General features: G+C 43.0%; 2 protein-coding genes across 2 annotated transcripts; one reads left to right on the top strand and one right to left on the bottom strand.

The window, feature by feature from the left end:
* Positions 1-483: 483 nt before the first annotated feature.
* On the bottom strand, positions 484-3,717 carry foxh1 (forkhead box H1). Its single transcript, XM_037279429.1, is given in 3 exon segments — positions 484-2,046; positions 2,471-2,575; positions 2,984-3,717. Coding segments are annotated over 3 exon segments (1,533 nt in total). The 5' UTR covers positions 3,455-3,717; the 3' UTR covers positions 484-1,089.
* ppp1r16a (protein phosphatase 1, regulatory subunit 16A) lies at positions 2,985-13,865 on the top strand. The gene is made up of 13 exons (XM_037279428.1): positions 2,985-3,043; positions 4,329-4,421; positions 5,553-5,764; positions 8,679-9,497; positions 9,799-9,869; positions 10,324-10,469; positions 10,601-10,704; positions 10,796-10,920; positions 11,064-11,189; positions 11,277-11,352; positions 11,434-11,563; positions 11,640-11,793; positions 12,595-13,865. The coding sequence occupies exons 4-13, from the start codon at positions 9,254-9,256 to the stop codon at positions 13,117-13,119; spliced, it is 1,701 nt and encodes a 566-aa protein (XP_037135323.1). The 5' UTR covers positions 2,985-3,043; positions 4,329-4,421; positions 5,553-5,764; positions 8,679-9,253; the 3' UTR covers positions 13,120-13,865.
* Positions 13,866-14,007: the final 142 nt, after the last annotated feature.

Raw genomic sequence — 14,007 nt, 5'->3', positions numbered from 1 at the left:
ATGCTTTCTTGCTCCCCGCAAATTCCGATTCGTAGCCCGTGGACGATTGATCAAAGATAACTTCCTTGTTTATGGATCTCAATTCCTGTGCTTAACACCATCTGTGGTACGATGAGGATTGGAGATGTCCCTCCCCAACCCTTTGAGCCTTTCCAGAATTATCTCCTTTAGTTTTATCAGCTCAAAGCTTGCAAGAGCTGAGGTCTCATTGTGACACCAAACATGACAAGTTTAAGCCGAAGCAACTATTAACAAAATGCTGTTAAATGCTGACTTGAGTAAATCTGATATATTATTATTATTAATATTTCAGTTTGAAAAAGTTTATAAAACAGAAAAAATAACAATTGTACTAAAACATCATTTTATTATAGAACCTGTTGAGCACCATGACATTCTTTAGAGTTCATCCCCCTGAGACAACCTTGAGGCTAAGAGAAGTTTTTTTTTTTTTTTTAAACGGACAAAAACATTTCAACATTTAATACTTTTGTTTTGATAGACAATCTCATGACTTCAAAAGAGTGCAAATTAACCCACTGTGCAAAGTCTACATCGTCGACAGTATAAAAACTCGAGGTAGTGGTTTAACAGTTTGAAAAAGAAAAAAAAAACAACGGTAAACCTGAGAAATATTTAAAGGGACATTCAAACCGCTACATATAATAAGTCTGAGTGATCCGTGCATGTCGCAATAGAGTGTAAACAATTCATCAGGCACTTGTGTGCCTTCACTGCATTATTAAAGCAGGATAAATGTAATGTGTTTAATGAGTTTGTAATGCCGCAAGATTTTATTCTACGCACCGTTTACTGCCTTGTTCCTTTCAAACAACCGTAAAAGTCAGTACAAAACACATTCAGCTGTCTAATAAAAACAATCTTGCTAATGAAAAACTGCCCTAGTAAGTCCGGCAGTGCGGTGATGTGATGCGGGAATATGCAAATTGTTTTACTTGTAGGATTCAAGTAGATCTGCTTTGGTTGCATCTTTTAAGGTAGTTTCAATTATGAATACTTTTTTTTTTGGTACAAACTGATGTCATTGCGATAAAGTGACAGTAAAAAAGAGGCCCTAGCTCCACCGAGTCAGTACTGAGAGTACCGGTTTAAGGATAACCCATTCTGCAGGGAGTATTGACTGGCTGCTTGGTGATGCGAGTCTTGATTGGGAGCCATTAGTGCGTCAAACACACTCTTATTTGGTGGCACAGACTTAAGCATGTTGTCCAAGTCCATCATGAGCGGAGTGGGTTGGACGGAAACCCGTCCGCTAGGAAGGATGGGCCAGTAGGTGTGGCCCAGAAAGTGACCCGGCGCCATATGAGAGCTCCCGTAGCCGTAAAGAGGAAGTCCACCGTGTAGGGGCATTAGCGACCCGCTGTTGAACCGCGTGCTTGGCGGGGCGACCGCATTGGGTGGGGCGTATTTGGTATAGGAGGTGGGCAGCTCCCAAGGGACTGCAATAGCATCCCGTCGTGCTGACTTTTGCAGAGGAGGTTTGTATTCCTCGTACCCTGCTTGACCATCAGGGGGGAGACGCTTGCCATGAAGAGACACCCACTTCCAGTCTTCCTCAGAAGAAAAAGAGGAGGTGGACGCTGGGCTAGCTGAGCTGGCAGAAACACTGCGGGCGGAGGAAGCGTAGCGAGGGTGCGGAGGGGGCGATAACTGGGGGCGCTCAGTCTCGCCCCAGCAGTCTCTCATGTCCACAACCTCTGAACCACTATTAGGGCGAAGGCTGTGGAGCAAAGAGTCAATAGCGAAGGATGAGTCCAGTTTGGGCCGGAATGAGTCCTCCTGGGGTGGGGAGAGGTTACTGGGCTGCATGGGAGGGAGAGTGGTCACGGGGTCAGTGGGCGGCGGTGGTTCCAAATCTATCTTGTGTCCCTGGAAGATGTAAGGGGCCAGATCCTGAGCAAAGATGGTCTCATCCTGGCGGGACACGGCCGTGTTCTGCCTCTTTAAGAGCTCCATGGGAACGCAGCTCAGCTCCACGGCCCAGAAGTTACCTTTGCCCTGAGGCTTGCTGGGATCTTTTAACACCTGTGGGGTGGAGAATGAATATTCAGACCTGACAAATCCAGTTGGGCTGTGAGCCACTTTCACATCTACTCATAATAACCGCAAATAGAAGCTTCAAACTGGTTTCAGACTATCAGAGTATTGTCGCAAGAAGTAGATATTTGCAAATAGAAGGACTGCATATCAGCAGTTTTGCCCAAAATGATTCAAACTCAAGCTAACAATTAACTTCTGTGCATATTTTAAAAACATTTGATACAGCTTATTTGCTCCTAAATCAATCCAATGTCAATCAAACTTACGTCATTCTAACGTCACTAATTTCTCCTTCCATCCATGATCTTATCCAAATGGTTTGCATTTGCAATGATAGCTTTCAAGTACCTAAGCGTGAATATTTAAGTTGTATATTCACTGAACTTTCACAATGTGTCACTATACAAACCTTAACAAAACAGTTGTATGAAGACAGGTTGTGTCGCACAGAATCCCTCCAGCCTTTGTAGCTCCCCTTGAAGAATGGAAAGAGGGTACTGATCTCCTTCAGAATCTGAAATCAGGTCATCAAAACATGAATCACTGCAAGACAATTAGGAAAATTTCTTTTAGTATTTGATTTACAAATGACTTTCATTTAAATTGGAGATGTTGGGGGGGGGGGGGGGGGGGTCCTGTACTGTATCTAATCAAACTTGTGATAAATATCAGCATCTGGTTGCACTGCAGTGCTTGCTTATCACAGCAAAGCCAATAATGGCATGGCTGGAAGTCACTCAAGTGTCAACAACCTTTGCTGTTTTCTTTCTAATATTGACACTACATTTATAGTATCAGCAGCAATTAGATGTTGCTTCCTTAAAGAAATGTCCACTTTTATTTGCTTGTTAAAGTCAAACAGCTCCGTGCGCAAAATAAAGCGTGCGTTTGAAACATATGTATGTTTTATATTCCAGTTTACCTCAGATAACGTCAGCTTCTTCTCTGGAGAGCGTTGAATCACCATGGCAATCATTGCAAGGTACGAGTATGGTGGTTTGGGGTACCGCTGGTAATTTTTCTTCTTGCCCCCTCTTGCACTGGTTGTCCCCCGGTCACCGCTCCACGCATCCCGGGTAGCGGCTTTTAGTTTGGGGTCAGCATCGTGAGATCTCCCGTGCGACGGTTCTGGTTCTACAAGTTTATCCATGAATGCACCGCTCATGTGCTCCTGCGGGTGCGCCACTGCGGGCGTCTCGAAGCTCGGTGGCGGGTACCGGGGGACCATCTGGGCCGAATGCTGGTTACTCCAGTGGCGAGCTGCGGAGCTCCACGCAACGTGGCCAGGCGGATAAGTCGGCTGCGCATCCCAGCTCAAGTCGAGCTGGTGGTTTCGGAGGTTTGAGAGAGCGGGTGGTGCCATCAGGTTGTGCCCCGACTAATGTTTTGTCATGCTGATTCTTCCAGCACGTCCAGACAGGAGGACGGAGAGGTAGGGATAGAGTGGGGGGTTGGGGGTGGGCGCTCAAAGAGTCGGTCCTTAACTTGTGGCAGACTGCTGGCTCCAGGCCGACTATTTGAAGAGCAAACAATTAACAGTTTCATGTAAATCCCGCTGCGTAATCGAGAAGAGAATGACGCGTTATCTGAGAGCAGGATGACTGATCACCACGGGGGGGCTGGGGAGGGACTTGTGTATATGCCACTAAACCTGTAAATTACCTTTATGATACTATCAATTTAGCACTTTAACGCACTGATGCGGTGTTTGCTCGGTGCGTATACGTAAATGTGCGTAAATACGCACGACTGTTGCGGTTCCGCAGAGAAGATAGAAAAATCATGAAGGTAAAATATCAACATCTAATTCGATCAACAATAAACTACAATCATTGATCAGTATTAAGTGAAACTGCAGAATGAAAGGGCAATGGGGGCTGGGTTACAAGTGATTTCGATTGAGCCTTCCATGCAATCAACAATTTCTTCTCGGCAATATACAAAATGGGCCGCTAAAGAAAACTTTTAAAATGCTACTATTTTTAAAAGCATTTGCCATCTAAGATTGTTTTAGACTCTTTGCAATGAAATTCATTTCAGAGAGCTCATTCAATAAATGACATTGCCTTTTTTTTTAAATTGATCATCAAATGCAAAATTTGAACACGAAAACTTGCACGCATAACTCCAAAGCTCCTGTTTCCAGCAATGTTGCTCACAGTTGGACTTCTCTGGATGTCATTCACCCCAGAAAGTGGAGAGTTTCGGGAATGCACGTCTTTTGTTCCAATTAATGTGGTGCTAATGCGCCAACTCTTGCTTCCCAGCAAGACAGTGAAAACAAGTTGGATTAGGAGAAACCCCGTTGGCAAGATGACGAGCAGAAGCATCCTTCCCCAAAAAGAGAAGCTGCTTAGCATGTGAGCATAGATTCGGGGGGGCATTCAACACCATGTGGGGCTGACAAGATGCGAAGACTGGGCAGGACATTCGCACCTTAGACAAGAACCATTTTGTACTTATTTGCAAAAGACCCAAAATAGATTCATTTCCATTTTTTTCTTTTTTTTTTTACTTCAATTCAAATGTTCCAATAACTAAGTGAATCTGTTGCTTAAATTCATTTCACAATTAGATTTTTCATGACGTACTTCCTGATTCAACTTGCTGATTTCTGTGTATCCAGAAACAAAAGTGTGTCTCCCTCTAGCGGTTTCAATTTGGTATTGGAATATTGTGCAACGTCATAATTAGCATAATCCCTTCGAATGCCCCCCCAAAATGCATTTGATACTCATGCAAAGGATTTGATGCACAGCTTTTTGTGTAAGATTGAACTCAAACATGTGCAGGCAACCCCCACCACTCATTCCTTGTGCACAATGTTTGGAAGCAATTTGCATGCATAGTGAAGTGCTCAGTGATTTAAATACAAACTGTCAATCTATCTCTTCCTGTGTGCTGGAGTGTCATCTAATGGGTTTGGCCTGGATTAGTGAGCTATGCCTGAGAAGAATGGCAAACCATATGAATGGGAAAGCGTTCATTCTAGAACTACTGTTCACTGATTGTGTCTGGACAAATCCCTTTAAAGCTGCTCAGGATCGCATCCTGCTCATCCCAAGATGAGAAATGAATTTAAGGCCTTCAGTGGCAGAGACATCTCACATTACTTCTGCATTTGTGGAAATGTGGAGACTTTCCACGACCCAAGTTCCATCTAACTTGGACTTTTTTCATGCAGTTTTATTTCCTCAGTAGGTCTCAGTTTACATTAAAACAAAAACCAACCCAATTAGGGTTAAAAATGGGATCAATTTGAATGCCGTTTGTCTCAGACAAAACCACTATATTAAAATAAAATGGTAGAACGAAATGTATTCATCTCAAAACCTTCCCACATCTCGAAAAGACAGTCTTAAAAAGTCTTTAAAATGGCAAACTATAATTATTTATTGAAGTATTGTGGGTTTTTTTCACCACAAGATAGCGCTGTTGCTCTATGAAAAGTTTTTAATTCTCCTTTCACATTGTTGGTACTATGTACACAGAACTGTACATATTGTTGTATGTAAGGCTTTGGCGCCCTCTAGCGGAGGTGATCAGCAGGAGGAAAGGTTACAGGTCCGGTTGTTATGGTGAAGCATTTCCCTGGAGGGGCTGGCCGTGCCTGGAGCAGCAGCTGACTTCCAGAACCTCCCGCAGGAGCCGGAGCCGGAGCCGGAGCCGGAGCCCTCCTCCTCGCATGCATTCAACAGTGCAGGTAAGAGACGTTACACGTCGTTTTTCATTTTGTGTCTTGCTTTTGAAAAGTTGACTACGCAGTTTATGGAACGACGTCGCTGCTGAAAAACGCTGCTAACCTGCGTCTCGTGGGTGCTAACGTGGCAGAAGAAGAATGAATGGCTACTTTTTATTTAGGAAGCAAAACCCAGCGTTCATTTAAAGTTGACCAAGGGAAGCCACAGAATGCACATTGGATGGTTCGCTAGTTGGATTAAACAGCAAAATTGAACGAAGCGTCAGTTGTACCTGTCCGATGAGCACCTGTTGAGGCTACTTTAGCAATGATGCTACTTCCATCCATTACATGGAGCAATGGCAAATACTTTGTACTTCTATCCATTTCTCTTTTAATTGCACAGTAACTGCATTCATTTTATTTGATTATTCAAATTTCAAGATAACTGGGGGAAGCCACTTGCAAGAAGCTGGCATCTTAAGGTTTTCACATCAATGAAAAATGACTCAAGTGAGATCTCTCCAGCCTGGGTCACAGATTTGAATATTTTGCCTTAGGTTTTAAAAAGGCTCTGTTTGAATTGGGTGTGTCACTCTAAAAAGGACTCAACAGAGGCCCTACCGCACACACATTATTATTATTATGTTAAACATAATCAAAGTTTGCATTCTTGTCTATCCAGTCCTGCAAGATCTTAATATGTACACTACCCATTCTTGTTCAGGTAAGTACAGAACATACATAGAATCAAACATTTGCCTATTTCACTACTAGTATACAAATGAAGTGAAGATTAGCTGGCAGAAACACACACAAGCATACAGACGGTATTTATGGTGTCAGACCTTGGAGAAAATCGAGTAAAGGTCAGGATATTTCATCATTGCATTGAAGTTAGTGGACCTTGGTCGACTTTGATTGTATGTTCACTTCTCATGAACAATATTTTTTGTGACTCATTTTTATTGAAGGTTCAAGATAGCAATGCTGCACGACTTTACTTCCACTATGGAAATGTATTGAATTATTGTATTGAGTTGTACAAGTTGTAGCTGACACTAATGGTGGGAAACGTTTTGAGATCTTGCTCTATTTTTATTTTTTTTTAAATGATCCAATTTCACTTTAATTGCCTAATTTTTTTTTTTAAAATAAGTTCTAATCAAATCTTTATTTATTTAGCATTGCCTGTGATGTATTTTGACAGGCAGAATCTAAATGCTCTTTAGGAGCAGTCAAGTGACTCCTCAAAATATTTTCTCCTCATATTTCCATGTCCTATTATTCTTTCTTTCTTTTGAAACTGTTACAATGACATTAGGGAAACCTTTAGCCCATGCTGCTGACTCACTAAATCATGATTGTGTGATTATTTGCTAAGCCGATTAGCTCACTTGGCATCCGCCAGCGGGTCATTCAAGAATCATCCGCACTGAACTCCGCTTTGTCGCTGCTGTGGTACACAATGACCGTGCCACGCCGTTTCATAATGAAACAACCACCTGCCTACTCCCAAATGTTGCCACATTCAAAGCCTGAGCCAACCTGGGATTTAAACAGGGGCTTTGTTCCTGCCACTTTAGTTCCCGCCCTCTTGACGAATGCTTCAACAGCACGTTAGTGTGTTCATAGTGCTCTATTCATTGCACTTGTATGTTTCCAGAGCAGCTCTCGACCTCCCCTTCCTGTTAAGTCAAGAGTTGGGAAAAGTCCACAAATGTCAGATTGACGCAGGAATATTTATGCAAGCGCTAAATATTTGTTCATATTTCTCCATGAGGACGTTCCATTCTGCACTACTAGTTTGTAGTATATCAGTGATTTACCACGTCCCCTTTTTATCACCATTTCCCCCCCCTGTATGTTAACCACAATGTAAAATTCAAAACCCTCGATTGTAATAAAGAGGCCTAATTACTATTGTCACCTTTTCAAGCCAAGCAGCGATCCATCAAACACCAACACTGATAAGTCGTCTAATATAGCCTGCATATCAACAAGCATGATCAGCCGCAGTGGGTTTCAATGGTATCAAATAAAAATACGTATGACTCAGGCTGCTTTTGGAAGCGTAATTACTCTCTTATCAGGGAGATTCTTGAATTCCTTGAGTGACTTCACCTTGTTTGACTTACCAAATGATATCTAGACAGAAAACACACAACGAATGTGTTATTTTTTCCCCCTTCAGTTTTAAATTGTGTCAGGAATTACCACTAATAACGTTCTCGTGGGGATTTTCAATCCTTCAAATCTCCTTTCAATTGACATGTTGTTTTTCATCGGCTAACTGCGTGTAGTTTTCCTCTCAGTCTGACTGTGGAAATGTTGACACTTAAAATATCTGTCTGAAGAGCGCAAACCTTATAAATGAAAAAAAAAAAACATTCGGTGTTATTGCTGGAGTTGTAAACTGTTGCCTCAATCTAAGGAAATCCTTATATTGTAGAAACAGGGCGAGCCACTTAAAATAGTATGTTGTAAATGACAAACATTTGTATCACGCCAAGGTCTTAGCCAATCACTCTCTATCTCGCCAAGTGCCTCGTGTTGACCTTCCTCTCGGCGCTCACAGACCTCTAAATAATATAGGAGGAGCTGAGAAAGAGCCAAGTTGTGTGTGTAGGCCACAGACGTGGCCCACTGATGAGAACTTGCGTGCCAGGCTGTGACGTGCCTTGTCTCAACTCCTAAACCAGGTTGAGTCCACCTCACATCTGTCCACACCTCCTCAAGTCTTACCTGGTGTTTACGCACGACGAATGCAAAGTGCGCGTTGGGCCGCAAGGCGCGTCAATCATTAATGACAAGAGTCCCACACCGTCTCGGGTTTCTTTCGGGAGAGAGGAGGGAGTTAAAATTAGTAAGTGTAAGAGAGAACCGCTTGTACATTGTACTGTAACATGCCAATTAAATGAATTGTCCCTTCCCGCAGTTGCAGCCGGAAGGTGTCCAACGCGGTTCCCCTGGAGGCCCGGCCAGAATCCTATCCAGATACAATGATGGTGATTTGTGAATAATCACCGGTCACCACCAAAGGATTTTGAATAGCAGCTTCCTGGAGTTACAAGAATTTTTTTCCAGATAGGGTTAGTCTTGAACATAAGGAACATTTAATTGAGAAATTGAAAATCAACATTGGATTATTGGCCAAGTGTCACACCAATGGCACGAAGAGGAGGACTGACTATTGGCGACAATGCTCAGTTTGACTGTTTTCGTTATTTTGATACATTTTTCATTTTTCTTGGCCAGATAGAAGTTCCAGTCTGAAACATGGGAAAGAGACACTGCAGTCATTCTACGTGTTGCTTCTTTCTGCAACCACGGAGATATTTGTCATCTCATTCCACTACATAAGTTGAAATCTGTTTGTTTGTTTTTTTGGCTTTATTTTGTTGATTTCTGCACCTTCACCTATGCAAGAAACCTATTTTGAATTATACATCCAACACAACACTTAAATTGTAAAAAAAAAGCAGAAATATTGAGTGACGGTGCTGCGGCATTATGGCCGCCGACCACGGCGAGTTGCTCGCTGAGATGTCCACCATTGGCCGCCTGACTGCCACAGAACGTCTCAGACAAGCCCAAAGGCGGCGTGCTCAACAACTGAAGGCGTGGGCCCGAATGGAGAAGGATGCGGCACGAGCCTCTAAAGCCAAAGCGGATAAGAAGAAGCGCACAAGGAAAGTGACCTTCCCCAGCGCCATCACTCTTCTTGATGCGGCCGCACGCAATGACCTGGATGAGGGTAAATAAGTGGCGTGCAATATTCTTTTCAACTCTGGCCAATGTCACGTGAAAGCAGATCTTCACTTATTTGTATTATGCAAAACCTGAGTCCTAAATCAATCAGTCGATGAGTAAAACTAAAAAAGGAAGACGTTCACGTATCATGTATAATTAACACGGACTGTCCTTTGTCAGGATCACGGCTAAGAATAGAGGCAAATCTTTTAAGTTCATTGTTAGCTTGCACACTGACCGGCATGTTTGTTGTAGGAACTTTGCAATGCATTTCATGTAAGGTTGAAGTTGTGTCTGTTGTCTAGTGAGGGAGATGCTCAACAGTGGCGTGAGCCCTGATCTGGTCAATGAAGACGGACTGACCGCCCTCCATCAGGTAAGTGCACACCTTCTCGGTCTGGATAGTTCGATATGAACGAGCAAGCTAAGTTGGTGTGGATTATCACAGCCCACATGTTTTTTGTTTTTTTCTGAAGGTTGAACAATTTGCAAGTGGCCTTAAAAATGCTCTTTATCTGCTCTTCAGTATTAGTCAGTTTTTTTTTTATTTTGTCTAAGCCTTCACTTATCTTCTATAAACAAACAGTGTGACTCCTTCCCAGAGTTTTAGTTTAAAGTGAACATTCTTTATGCTGATTCCAGTAAGATTCCAAGGGCAAGGTCATAAAAATACTCTTTTGTCAGATGAGCTCTTCAGCAAAAAGCACAATTCTTGTTTCTATGACAGCTTTTCCCCTCCTTGAAATATTTGCTCTTCCACATACACCCAAAACGTTTTATTTCATTTTGTTCGATTGCGTAAACAATTTCCCTCTGTCCTATGCTACCAGTGCTGCATTGATGACTTTGTGGGCGTGGTGCAGTGCCTGCTGGACGCCGGTGCAAGTGTCAATGCCTGTGACAGTGAGCTGTGGACACCGCTGCACGCTGCTGCCACCTGTGGGCACACTGGGCTGGTGCAGCTCCTTATTCAGGCGTGAGTTAACCCAAAGTTAGCTTAAACAATGCCAGTAAAGCTTCATGTTGACCTCTTGACACTTTAGGAAAAGTGTTTCGGACTCAGCCCGTTTCACCGTCATCCATGTTTCCTCCATTTTGTACGTGCAGTGGAGCCGACCTGATGGCCGTCAACGCGGATGGAAACATGCCCTATGACCTCTGCGAGGATGAAGCCACACTTGAGCTCCTGGAGATGGTCATGGCTGAGCAGGGTTAGAGAGATTGGTCAAATAACGCGTCTCTATTTGAACTGGGTGCTAAAAGCATCGGTGAGCAGGAAAGTCAAGAAGTGTGTTTGTGCAGGAATAACGCAGACCCGCATCGATGAATGCCGAGGCGCTAAAGAGGCGGTGATGCTCGCTGACATCCGAACTCTACTTCACAACGGAGCCGACTTAAACAGTCAGGATGATAACGGAACGACGCTGGTAAAAACTCGTCTTCCCGATTTTCTAACACTATCCTGTTGTTGCTTCAAAGCTCACTTCTCCATTTTATGATGAATTAACTCAAAATAAAAAATCCAGGTGAAAGCTGGTTGATATTAATATTGGTGTATCATGTATTTTAGCTGCATATTGCATCTGCCAATGGATACCTGTCTGTGGCCGAGCTGCTGCTGGAGCACAAGGCTCAGGTGGAGATAAAGGACTGTGATGGGTGGACGCCATTGCATGCTGCCTCCTGCTGGGGACAAGTCAGTACTGCAGGCTTTGAAACGTCAAAAGCTCACAAGACAATTTGAAGAAGAAATACACCAATAATGTTTGTGTTTGCTTCATAGATCCAAATGGTGGAGCTGCTGGTGGGCCACGAAGCCAGCTTAGACTCAAAGTCCGTCCTGGATGAGACTCCCCTGGGCATGTTTAGTTGTTGTTAAATGTAAAACCATCCAGCCTTGACATTTTCATAATAATACTAATATGTGAATGTTTTTACAGATGTGTGCATGGATGAAGAGGTCAGAGCCAAACTAATGGACCTCAAGCACAAACATGATGCCATCATGAAGAGCCAGGACCGCCACAAGGGCACCTTGCAAAGACGAGCTTCTAGTACCGGCAGCAGAGGGTAAAATTGGATGTCAGGCTTTGCCAATGGTGGTCGAGGAAAAAATGTAATGCTTCCGTCTTATTTGCCTGGACAGGAAAGTGGTGCGTCGTGTCAGTGTGAACGAGCGCTCCAGCCTGTACAGGCGGGAGCATCACAAAGAGGCCGTGGTGTGGCAGGAGAGGGGCTTCCAGTCTGAACCGCAAGATGACGACGAGGACCGTCTGACTGACAATGAGCTGCATCAGCATGTGAGTCATTTTCAAATGAAAAAAATGTCACTGAAATTAAAAGGCCTCCAATCCGCATTGCTTGCTTTCAGGTATTTATTTTATATTAGTTCCTATCATTATTTTTATTTCCTACTTGTGCCCCTTAAGTTAAGACAGTAACACAGCAAAAGGTGCAATAGATATTTACTTACTTGGATACAATAGTTTCAACCAAAATTTCAAACGCATACATGTTAGGCTAACTGAAGAGTCAATTGTGCATGCAGGTGTGAACGTGCTCTCAGCAATTGTCTGATAAGCCTTTTGCACAATCAGCATTGATAGGACCCAGCCCACCTGCAAAAATAATGAAGAAAGGCAACATAGAAAATGGATGGATGGATATCTTATGGATATTGATATATTTTTTTTCCCCCTTCCATAAAACATGTATGATTCAAGGACCACTCATATTCTGAACAATTATTTGAATGATTTCATACTGCGTTGCTTAAGCAAAAGAAACAAGTGGAAAAAACGGTAATGGGACATCAGACTTTGACCTTTTTGTTGAGAAATAAGAACATGTGGACAACTTTGAAAAGATACCATGCTTAACAGAATGTAAGCATATTAATGTGAGGTACATTGTTTTATTTACATGAAAGGAATGAAGCCAGATTTGAAGATATTTTAATCAATGAAGTAACCAATTTCAGAACAACTGTGACAAATATCAATACTGATAATATTAATGTTTGATTCCGGGATTAACGAACAGAGCCATATGTTGCCTGCACATAAAAGTGATTCAATCGTTTCTTTCTTCTTCCCATTCAGGCCGGAGGTGAAGCCTCGTCACATGCCGATGAGGCGGACCCTACTGTCGGCAATAGTGTGTCAAGCCTTGGCAACGGAGGGACATCGGTTTCTCTGGCCTCTTCTGTGCCTGGAGAGCAATGGAGCGGAGGAGGTCGCATGGACCGTAGCGCCTCCTACCATCTCAACAAAACATCGGGGCCTGTAGCCGAAGAAGGCTCGGACAGTATGACCCGGGAAAAATCTCACCAGACGTTGGCCGATCTGAAACGGCAACGGGCGGCGGCCAAGCTTAATAAGTACCCTGCGCCGCCGCCGCCTTTGACCCCACCCATAGAAGAAGAGACCCCCTCGGTCGCTGCGTCCGAGGTGATGAGTCCTTCGGTGCAGCAGGCCGGCCCCATGGGGCCACACGGCACCGACACAGTAGCATCCTCCAGCCAGGTGTTCTTCACACCAGCCAGTGGAGATCCTCCTTTACTAAAACTGCGAGCTCCCGAGGAAGACCAGTCTACCAATAAGGAGCCTTGCTGTAGTCTCATGTAGGGTCAGAGAAGATGGATTTTTTTTTTTTTTTTTTTTTACACTCCAACATTCTTTATGCGTGTCTGCATTTAGGCCGCATGCCACAGCGCTCACAAGTGTTATTCGTTCCTCTCACCTGATGATTTCACAGAATGGTCCACTTTTTTTCAATCTCTTCACTCCTCTGCAAACTGTTACCTGATGTGTTTTTTTTTCAATTTTTGAATCATACTAAAGGCTTTATGTTAATATTTTTAATGGTGATGTTTGTAAATGGTCTTTCTCAAAAATATAAGTTGATTTTTAATTAAATCCACACCTAATTCACTCAACTTGTTTCCCAATAATGCAATTTTCTTAACATTTCCAACTAAATATGTGAGGAAAAACTTAACAATACCGTAAATATAGCGCAACGGTAACAACTCGCTGAAAATTAATAACAAGCTTACTTTTCTCGTGCCCGCACCGTCGGAGCGGGTTTGTATTGATGACGTCGTTGTATCAAAGGTTGTCTCCCTTATCTACGCCATGTGAAATGTCATCCAAGTTCACGATCTGAAGAAATCCTAGGCAAGCTCTACATCAAATATTCATTCTCATTATGTGCTTCACACACGACCAAAAATGATCCATTTATGACATCATTAGAATTTTATTTTGTATTCTTTACTCTTTTTGTAACCATTTGTTTGTAGCTTGGTAAGAACGCTTATTTCAAGTAGTCGGCATTTTCCACTCAGGTGACCCAAAAACACGATGACAGCAACCAAACATCACATTCCGACCCTTGAACATCAAAAAAGAAATAACGTGTTTTAACGTTTACATTTATCGGCAGTATCCGAATTAAACTAATGTGCCTTTTGCTTGCTTGATAGAGCATTTTCATAACATGCAGGCTTTGAC

This window comes from Syngnathus acus, chromosome 20 (genome assembly GCF_901709675.1).
Source record: "Syngnathus acus chromosome 20, fSynAcu1.2, whole genome shotgun sequence".
Taxonomy (NCBI): domain Eukaryota; kingdom Metazoa; phylum Chordata; class Actinopteri; order Syngnathiformes; family Syngnathidae; genus Syngnathus; species Syngnathus acus.
Note: the sequence above shows the minus strand (reverse complement) of the source record. Positions and strands in the feature narration are given on the sequence as shown.

Excerpts from the sequence above, each read along its gene's own strand:
- ppp1r16a (XM_037279428.1), top strand. The coding sequence starts at position 9,254 with ATGGCCGCCGACCACGGCGAGTTGCTCGCTGAGATGTCCACCATTGGC. Across the intron at positions 9,498-9,798 it reads ACGCAATGACCTGGATGAGG|TGAGGGAGATGCTCAACAGT; the intron begins GTAAATAAGTGG and ends TCTGTTGTCTAG. Across the intron at positions 9,870-10,323 it reads GACTGACCGCCCTCCATCAG|TGCTGCATTGATGACTTTGT; the intron begins GTAAGTGCACAC and ends CTATGCTACCAG.